Genomic DNA, 20,464 nt, shown 5'->3' with positions numbered 1-20,464 from the left:
CTGCCTGAGCTGTATGTGAGCAGGTAACGTGCTCTGGGCTTGGGTGCAAAGGGGGCATGGAGATCCCTTAGAGGTTTCTATAATCCTCAAGTGGAGCTGGGAGTCTTTTGTGAACCCACAGAGCAGGCACCCATCACATGCAGCAACTGAGAGCTCAGGGGCTCTTTAATCCCCACAGATGCCTGGCACCTGCAAATACTGTGCAACACGGTTAGGAGAAACGCTTGCCCATCCTGTTTGTGTGGAAAAGGCTCACAGTCTGGCCAGAGGAGAGCTGAGCTCTGGTGTGAAAGCAGTGGGTCATCCCTGAGTTTGTTAACTCAGCAGTCCTGTCAGAGCAGCATGGGAGAGAAGCCCCAGCGGCTGGGCTGTGTGGACACTCACGCCGTGCTGCCCAGTGCTCACACCGACACTAATCCTCTTGTCTTGCCTTTTGCTGCTCTTTCTTCTGGTCATTAGGGCTCATCTTCTTATCTCTCCCGTCCTCATGAGCCCATCCATGCGCTAGCACTAGCACTACTTGCAAACACCCATCAGTGGGAACACACACGTGTATAAAAACGTGGCCGTGCAGGTGCACTATCACATGCGGAGGCACACATGACCCAGCACGCAAACACACGCAATCGCATGCCCATGCATGTGCTCACCAAGTGGTACGCACACGGGACACACGCTAACGCACGCAAACGCCTATGTACCTGCGCCCGTACAAGTATTACACCCGCACGCCGCAACACACGGACAGACACACAGCGTATGCGCCTCCCTCGAGGCGCACACCCGCACGCACCGAGCTCTGCTCAGCCCCGCACACGCGGCGAGCACCCACGTATATACAGCCCGCCAGCAGCCGCACAGGCAGCCGCACGCAGGCAGCCACCCGTGCGAGCGCAGAGCACCCTGCATGCACTCTCACACACGCACACGCGCTTTCAGCACAAGCCCGCATGCCAGGAGCGGTTTATTCTGCAGCTTGGAGTGAGAAGACAGTGGGCTCCCAGCTGGACCCTGCAGACAGACTCGGCAGCAGGGACAGACACACTCCCCATCCCACCAAAGAGCCCCTCTTTACCCCCAGCCCATCTGCACCTCACACCTTAAGGCAAAAAGAGCATCGGTGAGTGTCTCATTGGAGCTGGCGTCCCAGCGGAGTGTGTGTGCCGGGCAGGGGATCTCTCCCTCTCCCTCTCTCTCTCTCTCTTCCACTCGCATCTTTTCATGAACTCTATTTCTCTTTCCTTTCTGAAAACAACTGAGCTGTAAATACTGTTTAACCTTCTTCCCCCCTTCCCCCCTCCCCTCCGCACTATAAAAACACAAATATGCCATAACTCAGCTGGCTCAGCCGCCGCGCCTCCAACATGCCCTGCTCCAGGCCTCTCAGGAAGGTCATAACAAACGACTTTCCGATTCAGTGCTCCTGAAATAATTTTGTGTATTAAAACCTGAATCTGCACTTTCTGGACCGAAAGCCTCTCTTAATTATGGCAAGCGTCCTTGGGATGGACAGTGATCCTTCACTACAGCACCGCTAACCAACCGGAGAGGCAGCCGGCTCCGGCTCCCCACCACCACCTCCTCCCGCTGCCCCCTCCCACCACCACCCAACCCACGGCCCCCCTTGCTCCCTCGCCCCCCCGCCTTCCCTTTGCCCAATCTGTTTTCAAAGTGTGTCTGTCCTTTATTAAATTGTTTTCTTTTCCACATTATCAGTTGCCATGGAGACCTCATCTCTCGGATTATTTGAATTTCATTATATCTATTGATTTGGGAGCATTTCATCTTTTTTATTGTTTTTCTGTCAATTTTCAAAACGAATAACCATCTAATTTGCGTCAGTGCTGATTATGTTTGTCCCTCAATAGAGGTCGGCAGCTGCGTCGGGGAAACAAATCAATGGGAAACCATCATAAACCTCCCCAGTACAATCTCCAGGATATGTGGGTGACATTCCACGCCTGCGAGAAACACTCATCATATCCAAACTTCTTTCTTTCTTTTCTTTTTTCTTCTCCCCTCTTTTTTTTTTTTTATTTCCCCCTTGTAGCTAGCTCCGCTGGCCAGTGGCGGGTCACATTTAAAATCATATTTATTTTACAAACGCACATGTACAATTTTGGACGCATCACATTTTCAGACAGGGAGGGGACAAGGGTGAGAAGAGGGGGAAGGAATTTTTTTTTTTTTTTCGTAAGAAAGAAGGGAAGAAAAGGATGACGAGGGAAAGAAAAAGGAAAAGTGGATCAGGATTGCAAATTGCTTACTATGTTTTTTTTTTAAATAATTTATGCAATTTTAAGCATTTATGTATAAATTTTTTAATAAGCCACCCTGGAGCAAAATAGCCATTAACATCCCGACGTCCTTCTGTCCAATGGGCTCGTGTGCAGGATCAATTTCCGAGAGTACTTTCCTTTTTTTTATGACATGATAAAATGCTTTTAAAGCAACTTACACAAATATGGAAATTTTTTTCCCCTCCTCTTTTTTTTTTTTTTTTTTTTATAACAGCCTCCACTTATTCACCAGGGAGAGCGAGCAAGCGAGCGAGAGTGTGTGTGTGTGTGTGCTGGGGAGGGCAGTTGGCAGAAGGATAGACCCAGCCCTAACTGGAACGGACCTGCCTGTCCTTCTAACAAGGGCATAAACTTTCATTAGCGATGCACACAGTCAAAGGCAATTTAGGGAAACGCGCTGTACAGAAAAGGAAAACCTCAGCGTTTTTTATACAGCGGCTCCTTGGCTCCGTCCAGGGGGCTCTATCCTTGAGCTCAGCTTGCGCTCTCCAACCAAAGTGACCCCACTGGCCACGGGGGAGGCAGGAGCAGGGGCCAGGGGGCAAGAGGCTGGGGCTGCTTTTGGCGCCGCCGGTGCCCAGCAGTGCCAGCCTCGGCCCCTCGCCTCAGCCCCGCCAGCAGCCTGCGTGCCCCGCAGCTGGTCCAGAGAAGCCAGTCAATATTAATGTCTTGCTGGAACCCACCAGTCCCGCAAGAGGCCCAGAGGTATCTGTGGCTCTGCCCACTGCAGCGCTTTGCCCCTCCAACGGGCTAGCCCTCCCCAAAGGTCTCTATTTCGGGTTTCTGCACGCTGACAAGTAGCTTGCAGCCGCTCGATGCCCCTTTGGGGCATTAGTTACAAGCTGGCTCTGCCCAGACCAGACAGATGTGTCGCTGCTGCTCCTGTTTCCACAGGGCATATAGGCTAGTTATTTTTGCAGCTGGGACATGTTCAGCCTCACACAGGAACCTGGAAAATGCCATTCCTAATGGGATGGCTCCTGCCACTGGCCCCGTCAGCAGGCACAGCTCTGCGGAGGAGGGACACGAGCTCACGGCTGGAGTGAGAGCAGGCCAATACGAGGAGCTCGATCGGGTCTGAAAGTCATGACCAGGCGCTGCAAATGAAACAAAACTGCTTCTCCAGCTCGCAGTTCCCTTGGCCCTCTGTCTTTGGGGCTGAAGCTTATGCACCCTGAGCCACATATACATTATATGTGCCCAAGCATGGGAAATCCCTGTGTGTGTTCCTATTATTTGCTTCAACATGAAGCCCCGACACTGGCTTTTCTACAAGAGCAGATAGATTTCTTTACCTTTTTGTATAACACACTTCCAGAGATAACACAGACCTATGAATTTAATCCTGCTGACAGCAGGTTTGCATGTAACTGGTACCTTACACAGACCCCTGCACGCTCCCAGCTGTGTGCAGCCCTGGTGCAGGCTCACCCCAGCCATGCAGTGCTGGCCCGCATGGGGCTGTGCACACACCTGCCCCACGTGCAATGTTTGTGGGTATCTGAACTAAAGCAGAGGTAAAAAAAAAAAAATTTTTTTAAAAAAAAAAAAAAGATGAAATAATTCAAGGGGCAGCCAATGCTCAGCTGGAAAAACACAAAGTGCCGAGAACAGCAAACCCAATCAATAACAATCACAACCCCAGCAGCGGGCGAGGAAAGCGTGAACCGTTTTGGCCTGCTCCCTGCATGCTCACCCTCTTGGGAAAACACAGTCCCCCGGAGGCCCATGATTTAATCCCCTCCCGCTCCACCCTACATTCGCCCTCACCAAAAAAGCTTTATGGACTGTAAGTCCCCCAGGCTCCCTTTTTGGTCAGAAACTCAGCAGAGAAGAGAGGGGGTCTCTGCCCAGAGGAACAGGACTCCTGGCAATGAGCTGGTGCCTGAGGAAGGTTCTTGATGCTATGAAAGGCTCTGCTTCCAGCAAAGTGCTCCTTACACCCGGCATCCTTCTGACCTCCCCTCCCAAGTTTTGCCCTTTGTGTCCCTCTTCCCCTCCCAGCCGCCAGCCTCAGCCTTAGCACGCTCCTCCTCTCCCCTCTTCTTTCCTCAAGTTCCCAACACCATCCCAGCTTCCTCCTCGCCAGCATCTCCTGCCAAACCTCTTGTGCCCCAGTCCACATGCCCATACCGCCTTCACAACTCTCCCCCCTCAGTCCCTGTGGGTCTACAAGCCACGGCTGGCAGAGAAAGTTGTGCTCCCCAGGGGATCAGCACCACCAGGGACCAGTGACCAACTTGGGGAGGGGAAACATGAAACCTGTCAGGGAAAAGGTGGGAGCTCTCCCTTCTCCCAGTCTTGCACCACTCTTCACCCAGACTGTACAGATTTTGGGGATTTCACTGTAGCAGCAGAGAGGTCAGCAGGAGTTGAAGGTTTTCAGATCCTATATATCACTCTATATGGTCTTGTCTATAGTGAGTGCTAAATATAGCCAAGCCAAACCTGGAGGTGACTTCAGTGCTGTGATGCAGGGACACCAACCACTGCACAGGCACCCTCCACTACCTCAAAGCAACACAGATGTCAAGAGTCAGAATCCAAAATCAAGGATGCCCGTGAACCCTCTGTCCTCCCACTGCCAAGAGTATGAGCCAGGTTTTCTCTCTCTCCCTTTCCCTCTCTCAGGTGTCCATAATTGTTCCTCCTTTTGAGAGGCGATCAGTCAAAATAAGGCAGCATTTTCTAGCTTCAAGGCCCATTTTTCCATAGGATGTTGGACCCTCTCATCTATGGTGCGCCAGCATCTGTTTCAGCACAGCTACTTAAAAACTTGAACAGTGGAAGAAGAGCTGAATAGAAGGGGAAAGTCTCTTGTGTGGGTCAGAATAATTAGACTGAGCTCAAATTGGCTTTAGGCATCTGCTGCTGCCTCTGAGCAAAATCAAGCCATGCTGCTTCCATCAGCATCTCTCTGCTGTTAGCCTTACCCCACAGAACAGAGGGGACCACATACGGCCTTGTATAGGGCATCTCTGGGAACAAGACTTGCTTCAACAGAAGCCATAAAGCCTCCTTATCCAGCTATCATTAAAGCCAAGAGAAAAGAGGCCAGACAGAGAGATTGAGATGAGCCATTTCCCCAACAAACTTGCTTCCCTTTTTCATTCGCTCCTTTCTTTTTTTTCCCCTTTAACTGTCATTAAAATAACAAGTTTCTGTTACAGTCTAAACATTCCCACATTGTATAAAGGGTTATGTTACACTAGAGTCACTGCCGGGCCCAGTGTTTGCACAGAAACCTCACTGCAGGTCCCCCCTCCTGACGAAGTGACTTATTAAAGTTTAAACAGTAATTAACAGAACAATAAAAATAAAGGGATGTTTGGGGAGTCGTAGTGCACACAGGGTTTTTGGCAGTGCCAGCACTTTTCAGTGCCCTGCGCTGGCAGAAAAAAAGGCTGCAAAACCAGTGGGAGAGATCGTGTGCTCGAAGCCAGGAAAGGGCTGTGGCGAGGCCAAGGTGCGATCCCAGCCCCAGCATGAGGGTGTGGAAAGCAGCAGACAGCAGGACGCGAGGGAAGGGTACGGGGGGACCAGATGCCGAAGGGTCACTTGGCAGGAGGCTGAGTCGGATTTGGTGCTCGCTACCAGCCCTGCACTCAGTCTGCACAAGTACGTGCCAGACAGCACCGAGAGCCGCCGCTGCCTGTTCTCTGATTCTGCTGAGATGGCCTGGACAAGCCCCCAAAATCTGAGTTTGGGGAATTGTGTCTCTGAAACCAGACCTGGGCTTTGGGGGAGCAGCTCCTTTACTTTAAAAGAGAGTGGCAATGAGGAAACAGCAACCACAGAGCAAACCCGTCAGAAAATCTTGCAACAGGGAGAGCTTCTACATGAGGCTCCAGTAGCAGCCCCCTTGCTTGGGAGCTTTAAAACCAGACAGGAGAAGACACCTTGTAGGGATGCCCTGGCCCCATGCAGGTGTGGGGAGCTCTGAACTGCAGATCCAACAGTGTGTTAGTAATTCTGGGGTCATTGCTTCCTGAAATACAGTCAGAGCCAGGACCACAGGGCCAAATGCTAGAGCCTAACCCACTGTGCAGAACCACAATCCCATCTCTCCCACTAGAGCAGAATTTTTCCAACCTATGTGAAATTGGCTAACCAGGGCTCCCCTTACAGGAGCAAAACTGCTTTTGTTCTGTTTTGTTCCCATTCCAGTTGCCTGCCTTGCCCAGGATGAGCATGTGGGTAGAGTTTAAGCGGTTGTCAGCCCTCCCTGTTACCCAACATGCAGCAATGCAGAAAGATCTCATCTGAAGATATTTTTGGTGCCTATTGTAACTATTCTCAAATGTTTGCCTCAGTAGCTCACAGTGCTAGTTGGCTCTAGCCCTGATGTGTGACTCAGTACACATAGGATTGTGCCGTCCCATGTTTGCTAAATCTCTTCCAGTACAACTGCTCAGTTTGCAAATAAAAAGACAGCTCTGTAAGGGTGTATCTCCCATGCAGGGTGAACTCAGGGAGTGCTGCCCTGAGCCCTCTCCCACAAAGTCCTCCTGCAAGTCTGGTACTTTGCACCCCAGGCTGGCTGGCCCAGCTGGGGAGCAGCGTGGCTCTCACCCAGGCTGGGGAGCTGCCCCACTGCTGTAAGGACACGTGTGGAGACCGTCCAGCACCAGCTGCTCCCAGTCTGCCCACAGCTTCCCTTCCCTCCTCTGCTGGGGTGCAGGAAGAGACAAATACTCCCAGATGGAGGCTGATGGAGCCTGTGGCAGCTCTGTGAACAACCACAGGAGACACCCGCAGATGTCCCAGCATCTCACCAATACGAGTCACCCAAGTGAGGACACTCAGACCCAGCGTGGCTGCTCACACCTCCAGGAGTCTACCCTGCCAGCTCAGTCACACACTGCTCCTGCAAATTCATTCTGCAATGAAAATGTATCGGCTTTAGAGCAGTTCATGAAGGTGAATCCTCCTCTTCAGTTCCCTCGCTAGTAAGGAGGATTCTGCCTTTTGTTTTCTCAATCGTGAACTAACTAGCTTGTTTCTGCAGCTGTTATATTGGCACTGCAGGGCAAAAACACATTCCTCAAAGTCAACAGGTCTCATTCTACTTCCAGCAGCTCAGTGGTATTGAGCTCAAGACTATCACTTTCCGACAAATACCCACCAACATGAAAAAAGCCACAAATATTGACAAGGGATCCTGGCTACTCTGCTACTCCTGCCCTCCCCCCAACAAACACTGGTGAGTCCCTGCAGGAATGCCCAGGCATGCTTGCTGAGCAACCCATTTCCCAGACTTTTTTGCTCCCTCCATCTGCTCTTCCACCAGGGCCAGGAGAAGAAGCCACCTCCAGACACCACAGAGGAGAGAGATTTGTGGACACTGAAAGCACAGAGCAGTGATGGGTCAAGTGTCCCTGCAGACGCCACAGCTGCTGGCTCCCTGCTGGCAGCTCATGGCCCAGAATAGGGAATCTCTGCTTTTGAATCATTAATCCTCAGCCTCATGCAGAACTTCTTCCTCTCCAAAGACAACTGTGACTGGGATCTACTGGCTTTCCTGATGGCAGACTGGCCCTACAGGAACATTTTCAAGTCCTCTGCAGTCTGGAGTAAATAGCAGGGATGGTAATTTGCTTCATGGTCTGGGAAAAGACAGATCAACTCCCAAGAACTGAAGGAAAGTGTTAAAAATGTGACTTCCCAGGCAATTACCAATAGTGATTTTTAATAAGCTGTTTTCAAGGCACTGTGGGAGCGAGGGACATGGGGGAATCAGACGTTATGAATCTGAAGTGCAAGCCAGCAGTGTGCCCAGGAGGCCAAGAAGGCCAACAGCATCCTGGCTTGTATCAGAAACAGTGTGGCCAGCAGGATGAGGGAAGTGATTGTCCCCCTGTACTCAGCGCTGGTGAGGCCACTCCTCAAATACTGTGTTCAGTTTTGGGCCCCTCACGACAAGACAGACATTGAGGTGCTGGAGCATGTCCAGGGAAGGGCAACGAATCTGGTGAAGGGCCTGGAGAACAAGTCTTATGAGGAGCAGCTGAGGGAACTGGGGCTGTTCAGCCTGGAGAAAAGGAGGCTGAGGGGAGACCTTATCACTCCCTACAACTACTTGAAAGGAGGTTGTAGCAAGGTGGGGGTTGGTCTCTGCTTCCAGGTAACAAGTGATAAGACAAGAGGAAGTGGCCTCAAGTTGCACCAGGGGAGGTTTAAATTGGATATTAAGAAAAACTTCTTCACCGAAAGGGTTGTCAAGCACTGGAACAGGCCGCCCAGGGAAGTGGTGGAGTCACCATCCCCAGCTTTTTCTTCCCTTTGCTGCCCCAAGCCAGCTGGAGGCACAGGAACAGCAGCCAGAATTCAGTGCTGGAGCAAGATGCTGTGTGAGAGTCAGCAACTCCACAGCCTGAACTGCCTCCCCAAGAAAGGCAGATACAGATGTGATCCGTAGGGGCATGGTTTAGCAGCGGACTTGGCAGTGCTGGGTTAACAGTTGGACTTGATGATCTTAAAGGTTTTTTCCAACCTAAATGATTCTGTGATTCTGTGAATGCAGCCTAGGTTTCAAAGGTGCTGGTTTAATAAGCCGTGAGGCAACCCTGTACTAGCAGCAACAGCCCTGCAAACAAGTGCCAGAGCCGGGGACTGGCATATCAGGGTTCAGAATTAACGAAACCAAGACCTTGTCAACCTCAGTGATTTTACTGCATTCTGGAGTAAATTGATAAACTTGCATGGTGCTCCAGGGAGGATGAGATGGAAGGACGCGGGGAGAGGGTGAGTGGAAGACATACCAACCCCCCTTTCCCTTACACCTGCATTTTAACTGGGCCCTAACAGATGAGCTGCAAATGTGACACATGGCTTTCCACGCTTCCTTTGCTACCCTGCACCCCACTCAGCACCCTGCTTCACTGCCTAGGATGTCCTGACAAAAGCCTGTCCTGAATCCTCATGAGGTCCTCCGGTCCCACTGCCAGGGAGGTAAATGGGATGACAGATACAGACAAATAATCATCAAACACAGTCTGATTTGGCCAGCAACACTATGCCCTCTTATCCCCAAACCTTCTATTGCAACATTTTTACTTTCTTGGTGGCTTTTCTGTCTCCACAGGAAATTAAGAGTGACTGGCTTGTTCAGACTTGCCCTTGGAGACAGTTTCTACAGAAAGCCCCTGAATCCATTGCAAGTCAGGCAAGGCAACCTCTGCCTGAAACCCCTGATCAGCTGAGCCGCTGGCTCTGGCTTTTTTCTTCCCTTCACTGCCCCCAGCCAGCTGGATGCACAGGAACAGCAGCCAGAATTCAGTGCTGGAGCAAGATGCTGTGTGAAAGTCAGCAGCTCCACAGCCTGAACTGCCTCCCCAAGAAAGGCAGATACAGGTGCCTCTGCCATATCTCACTCCTGGAGATCTTTTTGCACATTCCCAAGGTTTCTCTGGACTGTGATCTGAGCTGCCAGTCTGATTTCTGAAGGACTCTCCTGCCCCACAGACTGAAGATGAGCAGCTCATCTCTAGTCCTGAGCACAAGCAAGCAAAATCAACATGCCACATATCCCAGGCACTCTCAGCCCAGTGCCTCAGCTCTCCTCTTCCACACCCACTAGGCTCGAACCCTCTCTGACTGCTCTTATGCTAACATCACTCTGCTGAGCTCAGAAGAATGATTTTCCCAGCTGACACCACGCCAGTGACAGGGGAACTGAGCTTATGCCTTTCCATTGCCACTCACACGAAACTGAGAGAAAAAGACACATCACTCAAATTGGAACTTTTCATCCCATTCACCCAACTACAGGATGTTTTCCAGCTCCTGGCTGTGCTGGAGTCAGGGTCTCCAGACTCCTTTGCAGCGAGGCTGACAGTGCCTGAGAGGGGAGATGTGTTGAACAGGTACGAGTAGGTACAAACAGAACAACAGAAGGTGCTCCCAGGTCAGCACTCACGTGCATTGTCCTTGGCCATGTCTGAGGAGACTTGGAGTCAGATCAGAGCACAGCTTTGCATGGGGGTCTCAAATATTTTCACAGTGCAGAAAGACTGTCCTGTGCACTTCCTTTTCCAACACGTCGTTCGGGATGCCTCTACAGCAATGCCAGTAACTGCCTGTAGGGAATGTTATGTTAGAAAATTATCTAATGCACTCTTAATCATTTGGTCTTGCAATCTACAGAAGGAAATAGGGGCAGCCAGCACAGTATGACCCTTCTTCCAGACACCACTGACTTCAGATACCATTATCAGTGGTAGCCTGGTCCATGTCCCAGAACTCAAGCTCTCTTTTGGTTAACAGGCCATGAAATTATTTAGACTATTCTTGATATTACATTCTGTTATATTTGTAATTAACACAGAAGATCAGCACCGCCACATCCTGCAATCCCCATATTTTGCTGAATACAGAGGAAACTGAGTGCTTAGAAGCACTTAGTCTTCACCTAACTCTGCTTCTGCTAGGTTTATGGGAAGTCAACACTTCACAGCAGACCTATCCCACAAGGAAAAGTTTTGATATTGTCAGAGATTTTAATCCGCATATATTTGAAATACGGTATGGGAACAAGCACTCTAAAATCGGGTCTTACCTCCTTTTTTTTGGAAAGGACTTTTAAACAAAAGAAAAAAAAATCTGCCAGCACACTAAGTATTCGGCGCTATCTTCAATCAGGGAAGCCTAATTATACCCATTATACTGATGAGGAAGCACTGGCACAAAGCTATGCATTCGCATGGCTACAGATACAAAGCAAATCAGTGGCAAAGCTGGAAATAAACCCGGGAATGATGGCGATGAGCTCATCACCCACCTCAGCATAGCCACATACGGCTGGTCATGGACTAGACCATGTCCTACCCATGTCCAGCAGGTTGCAGAGCTGGTGAGGCACCCTCCACACATCTACTTAACAGGGTAAGGGTTTCAGTCCCAGTGCTGAGATGGCTTGGGGTGTTCTGGAACACTCAGGAGACTGGTCACATAAGCTGGCCCACAAAGACCAGTCACTGAGCTCACTGTGTTGGAGACAGACTGGCGGGCTGTGGACACCCAACAGCCAGAGCACCAGGTTTGAGCCACCAAGATACCCCACAATCATACAGATCGTGGCAGAGATGAATCATCTGCTCCTCCTGAAGCAGCTTAATCAACTTCCCTGCATGTGGATCCTCGCAGCAAGGTCCAGCCCGATTCATCCACGTATTAATGATCCCCTAGCACGTCAAGCCCAGAGATTTTCCTTGGCACCAGGGGCCAGCACTTGCCCTGCACTCTCCCTGCCAGGTGCTGGGTGCTCGGGTCTAAGAAAGGCTGCAGAATCCCTTGGGATTGAGAGTCATTACATAAACAATACAACAGGATTACGGGCTGTAATTGTAAAAGTGCCCGAGGTCTTGGCGCTGAAGTCTGCCTCAGCGAAGGCCTCCAAATGGAGACCCAAACAAAACAAACAAAAGCCCCAACTCTGTCAGCACTTAATGAACAATAATAAATAATAAATAATAACCCTAAGAGCCAACCTAGCAAGGCAGACGAGAGGCACCATGGCAGCTCTGAGGAAACACTGACCCTACAGCAGTTGCCCTCCCTCCCAGTTTGCAGTACATGGAGCTCGGGTCACCAGGTACTTGCAGGGTTAGGTCCAGAGGGGGAAACCTGGATCTCTGTCAAGAGTGTGCATGCCCCAGGATGATGTATGAGAGCTGCAGCCTTCCTATGTCCCTGGATCAGGACCTTCACCTGCTAAGTGAGCACACACACATATACCAAGTCATGCCTAGCTCTTTCTTACTGCGGGATCTCTCTTAAGTGCTAAAGGCAAAAAGAAGCAGATGGAGCTGAGCAAGGGAATCCAGATAGGTGCGAGCCCGGAGAAGCCTTTCCCCAGCATCATTATAGTCTTGACTCAGAGGGCCCCACCTGTTCTGTGCAAGCTGAGCTCCCGGCAGGACACTGGGAGAGCTGCTTGGCAGGGACATGGGCTGAAACAAAGGGCCTAATTTAAGTATTTTTATAACTCGGTACTTGTGACAGTGGGTTTAGCAGTTGCCAGCCATCTGGAATAAAGAATTATAGCCACCTCCCCTAATCCTATATTGCCTAAACCCTAAAGCTGGTTATGGTGCAAGGATGAGGCAGCAGGTTGGGAGGAGGCAATGATGGGAAGGTGGGGGTGGAGAAGGGACTGCAGGAAAATTCTCAAACTTGTTTCTTTTTTCCTGTGAGGTGCTGGGTGGTCCCAGATGTGTCAGGAGTATTTTTGCTAGGAATCAAGAGAAGACAGAATGAAGAAAAAGGGGGGAGAAGGGAGACAAGGAGTCCTCCATGACCACACAGCCGCATACACCACACATACCACACACACACACACACACACACACACTCTCACACACGCACACAGAGGCTTACTGGTCCGCGCAGGGCTGTCAGGTAAATTAGATCTGAAAGCTGACAATTTCTGACCATATTTCCTTGATTATTTCAAACAAATGCACACCAGCCGCTGTAAGGAGATTAAAGTGACATAAACGTCCCGAGTGGGAGGAGGGAGGGCAGAGAATTCAGGTCACCCCCATCCGTCCCCCATTTGACAGCCGCTATATCGCTATCCAATCCAATAAAAAAATCCCCCCCTTTTGCTTTAATTAATTTTACAGCTAGCTTGCTTAATTACTTTCAATCAAAATCCTCCTGCCATCGCAAAATTAGAGATGGTTGAGCTCCATTAGCCTAAATTCTTCATTTCCATATAGAAAGAGGCTCCCTCGGCAAAGCCAACAGGGCTCCCTCCTATTCAAGCTGCCATCGGACAGATGCCTGTCCCTCTGTCTGTCTCCAATTCCTCAGGAGAAGGTGGGGGAGAAGGATACGGTCTTGTTCCCACCATTCCCTTTCATAAACCATCTCCTTCAGAGCCCTGCACATGGGAGGCCTCTCTCTCTGCTCACAGCAAAGACGGCAAGAGGTAGGAAGGACAGCCTGCCCTCATGGCCTTCCTATGGCCGCGCCGGAATGAGCACTTCTACGGCTGCACAAGGGAGCTGGGAGAGCAGACGGCCTCCTCTCTGCTGGGCTTTCTGCTGTGGCTGCCAGCGCTGGGGACGGGATCTGGAAGGGACACCTCTCCTGCTCGGGCTGGACCAAGCGCTGCCACTGCCACCCCACGCAGGCATGCAGGCATCACTAACTGGAGCTGGACTCTGCCGGACACATGGAAAGGACATGGAGAGGACACAGGGACAGATCATTTTACATCTGCCTGCTGTGGGGTTTGGTACCTTCCTTAGGAGCATCTGGCACTAGCCGCTGTCAGAAACATGACACTGTGGACCATGGAGCTGTGACATTCCTGTAGCTCCTGTAGGCATCGTTAGCGCCTCTCTCCTGCGAACACAAATCATGCACTGTCCCATTTCGAGCTGATCTGAGAGCAGTTACAACTGGTCTCATGTCCATGAAACCTCCTCAGAAGTCCAGGGAGTGGCAGCCATAAAGCCATACAGAGCTGGAAATGAGACAAGAACCCCAAGCAGGTGGGGAGGATGGGTGCAGGGTGAACCTTGGAAGGAGCTGGGCACACTGGGAGTGGAGGAGAAGAACTAGCTCCTCTCAAAGGATTGCAGGAATTGGAAAGAATTACTCAGACCACTCCAGTGGATCATGTTGCAGCACGCTTTCTACCCATTTTCTCCAATTTCCTAAGGTCTCACACTTTGCCATCTCCCCACACTACTTGCAGAGCAATGGTCTTAATGGGATTTCACATATGCTCAGCACTCCATGTAGGTACTGAGCCCCAGGAACCAACTCAGTCATTTAACCTGGACAGTGGAGCTTGGCCCCTGCTCCCTCCTCCCACCACCTGCCCAGGCCACACGCACACCTAACCTGGAGCTGCAGGAAGGTCACCCCAGTACCCTGGTCTCTGCACCTTCCCATCCTTCGGAAAGCTCAAGGGGATTCATAAGCACAAGAAGCCCAACTACCCCCCCGACTCCAGGGAGGACAGGTCAAACTCTTGCTTCTTTAGAACAAAATGAAGAAGAGACAAACAGAGACCTATTTTGTTTATAAGCTTAAAACTGAATCCAATGGCGCATCTACCTGGGGATTTTAGATTAAATGGTTTAAGAAACTCAAATAGGCTTTTTAATCCGGTCAAATAAAAAGAGCCCCAAAGAAGCAAAGAATTCACCCTGTCGAGCCTCACGCCTGTGAAGACAGACAGGCAAGAACGGCTTTCTTATTCTCTCCAACTCCTCTCCACCCTGGCATGGGACACAATGTATTTGCCAAAATCTGGAAGCTCAGGATACACCCTGTTCAGGAGTTGGGCAGACTTCACTTTCCCATGGACGACCCACTTCTATCATGCTGTGTAACACTTTCTTCATTCCTTCCGTGTTCTCTTATGCTGTTCATCTGGGCCCTTCCCCCTAATACCTGGGAGGCCATGCGAGCACAGTGCCAGCCCTGGTTACATCACCAGCGCCAGCCCAAAGCGATCCAAGAGAAGGCACTGAAACCCCTAATGCCCGTTCAACACACACACTTACGCACTGTCTTTCATATCAACTACCTCCCTGAATGCTTCACAGGAGACGGGCAAGAAGCTGAGGGGCTGAGCAGCCACGTGCTTGCGAGATGCAGAAGGGAGACCAGCAGGGTCTGCCGAGGGAAGCTCCTGCAGAGAGCCGCAGCCCGACAGCCAGCCAAGGTCCGATGGATGGAGAGCAATGCTACAAGGACTCGGGGAATTTGATGGAACATCTGGAGCTGAATCCTGCAAAGAGCAGGAAACAAAGGGGCTCTCTCCTCTGCTCTCTTCTCCAGGACTTCCAGCCTCCTACCTCGTCCTAGTATCATATCTCACCAACTTTCCAACAGAAACTGGCCCCTATTCCCCACCAATGCTGTTCAACTCCGGAAATACTCAGAACCAGCCTTCCCCTGCACATGCTCTGCAATAAAATTCCCGACTTGTGTCTCGCCTGCTCCAATGCTCAGAGCAGCCGGACAATAGAACAGAGAGGCCCTAAATCCACCAGACTCACCCTAAATAGCAATGGCCCATAATTTTGCCTGACATTCAGGAGCTTGTTATTCTTTCCCCTCGTCGCCTGGCTGGAGCTGTTCAGACCCATCAGTGTTATTCTATGCATTAAATGGGAAAAAAAACAACTCAACAACAACCCAGAGAGTTTTCAAGCCTGCCCAGCGAGGGCTGAAGGGGCAGCATCCCTAGCTGGGCTGGCAGTGGGAGAACTGGAGGAATCAATGCCTCAAACCCAGACCCATCCCCTCTGCAGGGGAACAGCAATGAGCGAGTCCTGCTGAGACCTCCAGCAGAAACCCACACTTAGCCTTTTCTCTGCTTCCATCCCTAGCAAGGGAGCTGCCATCTCTCCCAGCCCTTCTCACCTGGTGCCCGGGAAAGCTGCTGCACACTCCTCCTCACCACCCATGCGTGGGGAGCTTTAAACACAACAGTTTGGGGACTGGGTTTTTGTTGTTTTTTTGTTTTTTGTTTTTTTTTTTTTCCAGGCTGGCTCCAGCTGATTAAGGACCTGCAACAGGATGTAGGGATTACAGCAAAACCTGGCTCCAGATCAGCTGGGGCACAGAGCCAAACGAGAGAGCGAGGATTGCCCCCAGCCTGGCTGCCAAACCGGCACTCGTCCTGTTGGGAGGCTGCGAGGGCTGGAGCTCTCTGCTGGAACAAGGCCCCTGCCCTCACTGGCTCTGCTGGGGAATGGCCTGAAGCCCACACTGACAAACGTGCCCACATGAAGGGCAGGGTTGTGAGGACAAGGGATCTGTGGCTTATAGGGCTTGCCAGAGAGAGGAAAATCCCTTACGGCCTCGCTTTTCATGCCTTCACCCCAGGAAAAAGAGAGGTGTGAGGGGGCAGGTGCATCTCCACCTCCCATCTTGTGCAGCAAGAGCAGCCCGAGTTGGAGATGCCCTGTGATTCCCCCATCCCTCTGCCAGGGTCTGCACCACATGGAGCTTCTAGCGCGTATCCTGGAATAACACATGGCAAAATACTCTGTGCTGAGTTTTTAATCCAGGAAGAAGTGATCAGGGAAGGCAATAATCTCAGTTGGCACACAGAGCACAGCAGGATCTTGCTTCTGGGGAGGCATCAAGAGCAGAATTAGCTTCAAGGAGACTCTGGGGCTTTTTTTTTCTTCTGCTAACACTGATCCCTGCCTGGACCAGCAGCAGCGGCAGCCCCCAGCATCTTTCTAAAGTGCCTGTCACTGCAATATCCAACTGCTGTTGTCCCCTAGGGGACATCCCCCCATGCTTGGGTTTTCCAAGTCTCTCTTGGACTGGAGAAAGAGGGACAGTAGCAGTGAGAGCAGCCTTCCTGGTCTGACCTGAAGTGTTAGCCTCAAGTTCTGTTTTAATCAGGTCTGGTAGAGCTGCTGCCTCGTTCCCCAGCCTGCCACCTCGGAGGGATAATTTGCGAGCGCCTTCTCAGAGAGCTCTGTGGAAGCACTTTGCAGAGCCTGAGTATGCCCCTCCTTCATGGCCAAATCCTGCGAGCTTCATACTGGCACATCTCCCTCTCCTAGGGACCCCCAGGCTCTGTCTGAGTAAAGGAGATCATGAAGATGCCAGGATTTGGTCCTCTTTTCCAAGCACTCCCTGGCAAGACCTGGCAGTAAGAGAGGGAAGCTGCTCAGAGCAGCAGGAGGGGGTGGAAATCTGTCTGGCAGCAGCAGCACAGAGACTTCTTAGTGCTGCCCACCAGACTCATCGTAGCAGAGAAACTCTGGAGTCAGCTCCTGCCGGCCTGGGGCTGCGGGGGAAAGGCAGGAGTTGATATTGCAGGCGGAGGCCACTGGGATACCATTGAAAGCTGCTAAATATGACCAGGTTAGCACTTTAGTCTTTAATGGCAGGTCACCATTAATAAACCCAGGGCCCCAGGGTGCAGTACAGAGCCTCCCTTCCCCCCTTCCCGAAACACTCATTTCATTAACTTCACTGTGTGCAGCGCTCGGCACCTGTCAGAGGTTTGGCAGCCAGGAGGGTTGGCAAGGGTTAAGGACATCTTATGGCAGAGCTAACCACTCTCTCCTGAAATGATGGAGCAGGAGGAGCCATTTGCACAGCACCCCTCTCTCCACTGCTCCCCTCTGCCTCCAGTTGCCCCAGTTCTTGCTGGAGACTAGCCCACAGCTTTTGGACCCCCACAGATGAGGCACCCTGCGAAGCCTCCTCCGGGGAAGAAGCACGGGCCCAGGCTCACGACCAAGGGGCCAAGCGCTGGCAAAGGACAGCCAGAAACGTGGCCCCTAACCCCAGCTTCGGCACTGACTCCCTCTCTGGCCTTCAGGAAGTCACTTCACATCACCCTGCCTTGTTTTCCCCATCTGCAGAAAGATGACAGCAGCACTGATGGCCACAGCGGGGAAGAAGGGCAGAGGGGAGTTACTCTGGATCCAGGCAGAGAAGAAGCCCTTGTTAAATAAAAAGACTGTGCAAACAATAAAGGCCAAATCCTGCTCTTGGGGACACCAGAATGACCCACAGGATTGCCCCAGTAGAAGGGTGAACTTGGCCATTGCAAAGGGTAAGTGGCAGAGAGGGGCTGGTGGAGCCAGCACAGGGGAGGGGACCGCTCCGGCTCCGCACGTGGCGTGCGCGCTCTGTGGCCTCACGCACGTTCCTGCAGAGGCCTCTGGTCCCGGCGCTGCAGCAGGGAGGACAGGGAAGGACAAGGTGAGAGGAAAGCCCAAGGACAGGGCTTTGCTCCACCTGCTTTCACTGTGATGCTGGCTGCTTCCTGGAGGGATGGTGGGAGGGGAGGAGGGACAAATGGATGTCCCAGCTGCCAAAAATCCCATACCAAGTCGCTATCGATCTGCCCTACTTGGCAACTCAAGCTGCAGCCACCGTCTGTGGTGCTGGATCAATAAGACCTGGGTGGACAGGGAGGGAGAGGCACTTTTATGGGAAGGCGGGGTTTTTAGAAGGAAGTACTTTGATTTTTAGAGCGACTGCAGAGTCAAGGAAGAGAAAATACTGGGACCGAAGCTGCCGTTTAGTTTGGACTCATTTCAAATACCTGCCGAGCCCTTTACACTGGGGCCCCAGAGACCTCCTGCACATGGGAGCTGCCCCAGCCTCTGTCCTCGCTGTCCACCCACGAGAGCCTCTCGCTTGCCCACCCACGAGAGCCTCTCGCTTGCCCTGGATGCTCTCAGCACAGATGTGCTGGCTACAGCGATGGGCTGGTAAGCCACCGACGCACAGCACAGACGGTGTGTGCATGGTAATTCTCCAGGAGCTCCCCACAGATCCTCCCCAAGGACCTGGGGAGAGGCAGAGACTCCTGCAGCCAGATGAGAAGGAATCACCATGCAGCTCAAAGAGCCTCTGGAGTTGCCTCAAGTCCCCAGGTGGCACTTTGTGATGGCTTTTGCAGTGTGACTGTCACTGGGGCAGCCACATGGGAAAGGTTCAGACCCTAGTGCTGATAGCCAGGCTGATTCAGCAGAGAAGACAGGCTCTGAAGGGCCAGCCCACGCAATTTCCATCCTGCCGAGTGGAAAGCATCATGCATTGCCCCCTGGCCTCTCCATGAAGAAGAGCACAGCCTGATGAGATGCAGTGAGCCAGGCAGGTCATGCACTGGGGAGCAGATGACCGTCACCGAACCCTTCTGTCTTGCTGTGCCTGGAGACCATTTTCTTATGTTCAGATCGTGTAGCTGGGCCATTACTACTGAGCCCTGAAGACCGGGTGACCTGCTGGCATGGAGGACAGCTCTGTGTTTGAATGCTCTGGTCTCCCTGGCATTTTGCTAATTTTGTGCCCACAACCCCATCAGGAGAAGGCAGCAGAGGCAGACGAGGAAAGTTGTTTCTAATACAGGCAGCTGCTGGGTAGGGCCAACTCTGGTGGCAGGAGTGCCCCGTTCCTAAAGCCAAAAGCCAGTGGCAGCCCGTCAGCTCCAATAAGAGCTGGCTGCAAGGGGGACAGTGCGTTGGGTGTCACCTCCAAATGCCCTTTGGATAGATATGGGGGGGAGGGGGGGGAATCTGCAGTTGTTCCAACGTTTCTTGCTCAGTAGAACAACTGTTGCAGTCCTTTTAGTACAAACCCAGCAACTGTTCCCAAAAGCACAGCCTCCTCAGCTCCTGTCCTTAAAAAAAACCCAACAACCGATCTCTAAAACGCTGGCTTCTGAGTCAGGGCAAAAATGTTATTAACAAAAACATCACTCAGGGGTGGGACACCTGCTCCCTGACAAGCAACTGGCCTGGCTGCCCATGGTTAGTGTATTACATCAGGCCCCAAAAAGAGAAAGGAAAGGGAGGGAGAAGGGGAGAGAGTGGAAAAGAACAGAGGGAGGATGACAGCAGAAGGGAGTAACAGAGACAAAGAAGAGCAAGAGAGGGGAAACAGAAAGAAAAGAGCAAGTGCGAGCACATGTGAGAGACGGTGCAGGAGACAGCGAGAGCGTGTGGGGAAGAGCAGAAAAGTGTGCTGGAAGTGGTGGTGTGTGTGCAATAAAGTGTGGGAGTGCGTATGTGTGAGAAAGGCTGCAAGCATGTGTGCATATGGCAGAGACCGGAGTTAAGAGGAGGAAGAGAAGAGCAAGGAAGGGGGAATGATGCCACGAAAAGCAAAAAAGCCTAGAAAAGTGTAACAAGAAAACAGTGAGGAAGAGAGGAACAAAAGAAAAAGTGAAGGCCATCAAACAAATGAGGCTGGTATAGCAAGGGAGCAAAGATAAGGGCAGGGAGGGAGGTATGGGAAGAGGAGATGGGGGACACTTGGGACAGGGCAGAGACAGGGTCTGGAAGAGAAAGGAGAGGGAAAGAGAGAAGGGACAGAAGAGAAAAAAGGAATAAAAGAAATAAACAGGGGGGAGGGAGAGAAAGATGTCTATTAAAAACCTCAGTGCATAACACAAAATGTCAGGGTTTATAGCTTCATTCTTGGCATTGCTGGTACTGAGAACCCCACACAGAAATGTCACTGCTTGTCATGTTTAATCACCTGCTATTTGTTAACACCTTCGCTGCAAGGAGTCTGCCCCTCACCCCTTGCAGGCTTTCCTTTTGGAGAATAAACTGCGAAAACATGCCTCTGCCTTTCAGTTCTCTTTGGCCAGTTTCAGTTGAACCCAGAGCCAGACAGGGGAGGCCGGGCAGGGCAGGCACACAGGGCACAGC

General features: G+C 51.6%; 1 protein-coding gene across 1 annotated transcript in view; it reads right to left on the bottom strand.

The window, feature by feature from the left end:
- Positions 1-10,237, bottom strand: part of CASZ1 (castor zinc finger 1) — a 68,797-nt gene extending 58,560 nt beyond the window's left edge. Inside the window, exon 1 of the mRNA XM_086476035.1 lies at positions 10,219-10,237. Within this exon, the coding sequence (XP_086332161.1) occupies positions 10,219-10,237 (19 nt within the window). The remainder of the gene's footprint in view (positions 1-10,218) is intronic.
- Between the last annotated feature and the right edge of the window lie 10,227 nt (positions 10,238-20,464).

This window comes from Leptosomus discolor, chromosome 20, assembly GCF_034619465.1.
Source record: "Leptosomus discolor isolate bLepDis1 chromosome 20, bLepDis1.hap2, whole genome shotgun sequence".
NCBI classification, from domain to species: Eukaryota; Metazoa; Chordata; class Aves; order Leptosomiformes; family Leptosomidae; genus Leptosomus; species Leptosomus discolor.
The sequence above is the reverse complement of the archived record's forward strand: the minus strand, read 5'-3'. Positions and strand labels throughout refer to the sequence as shown.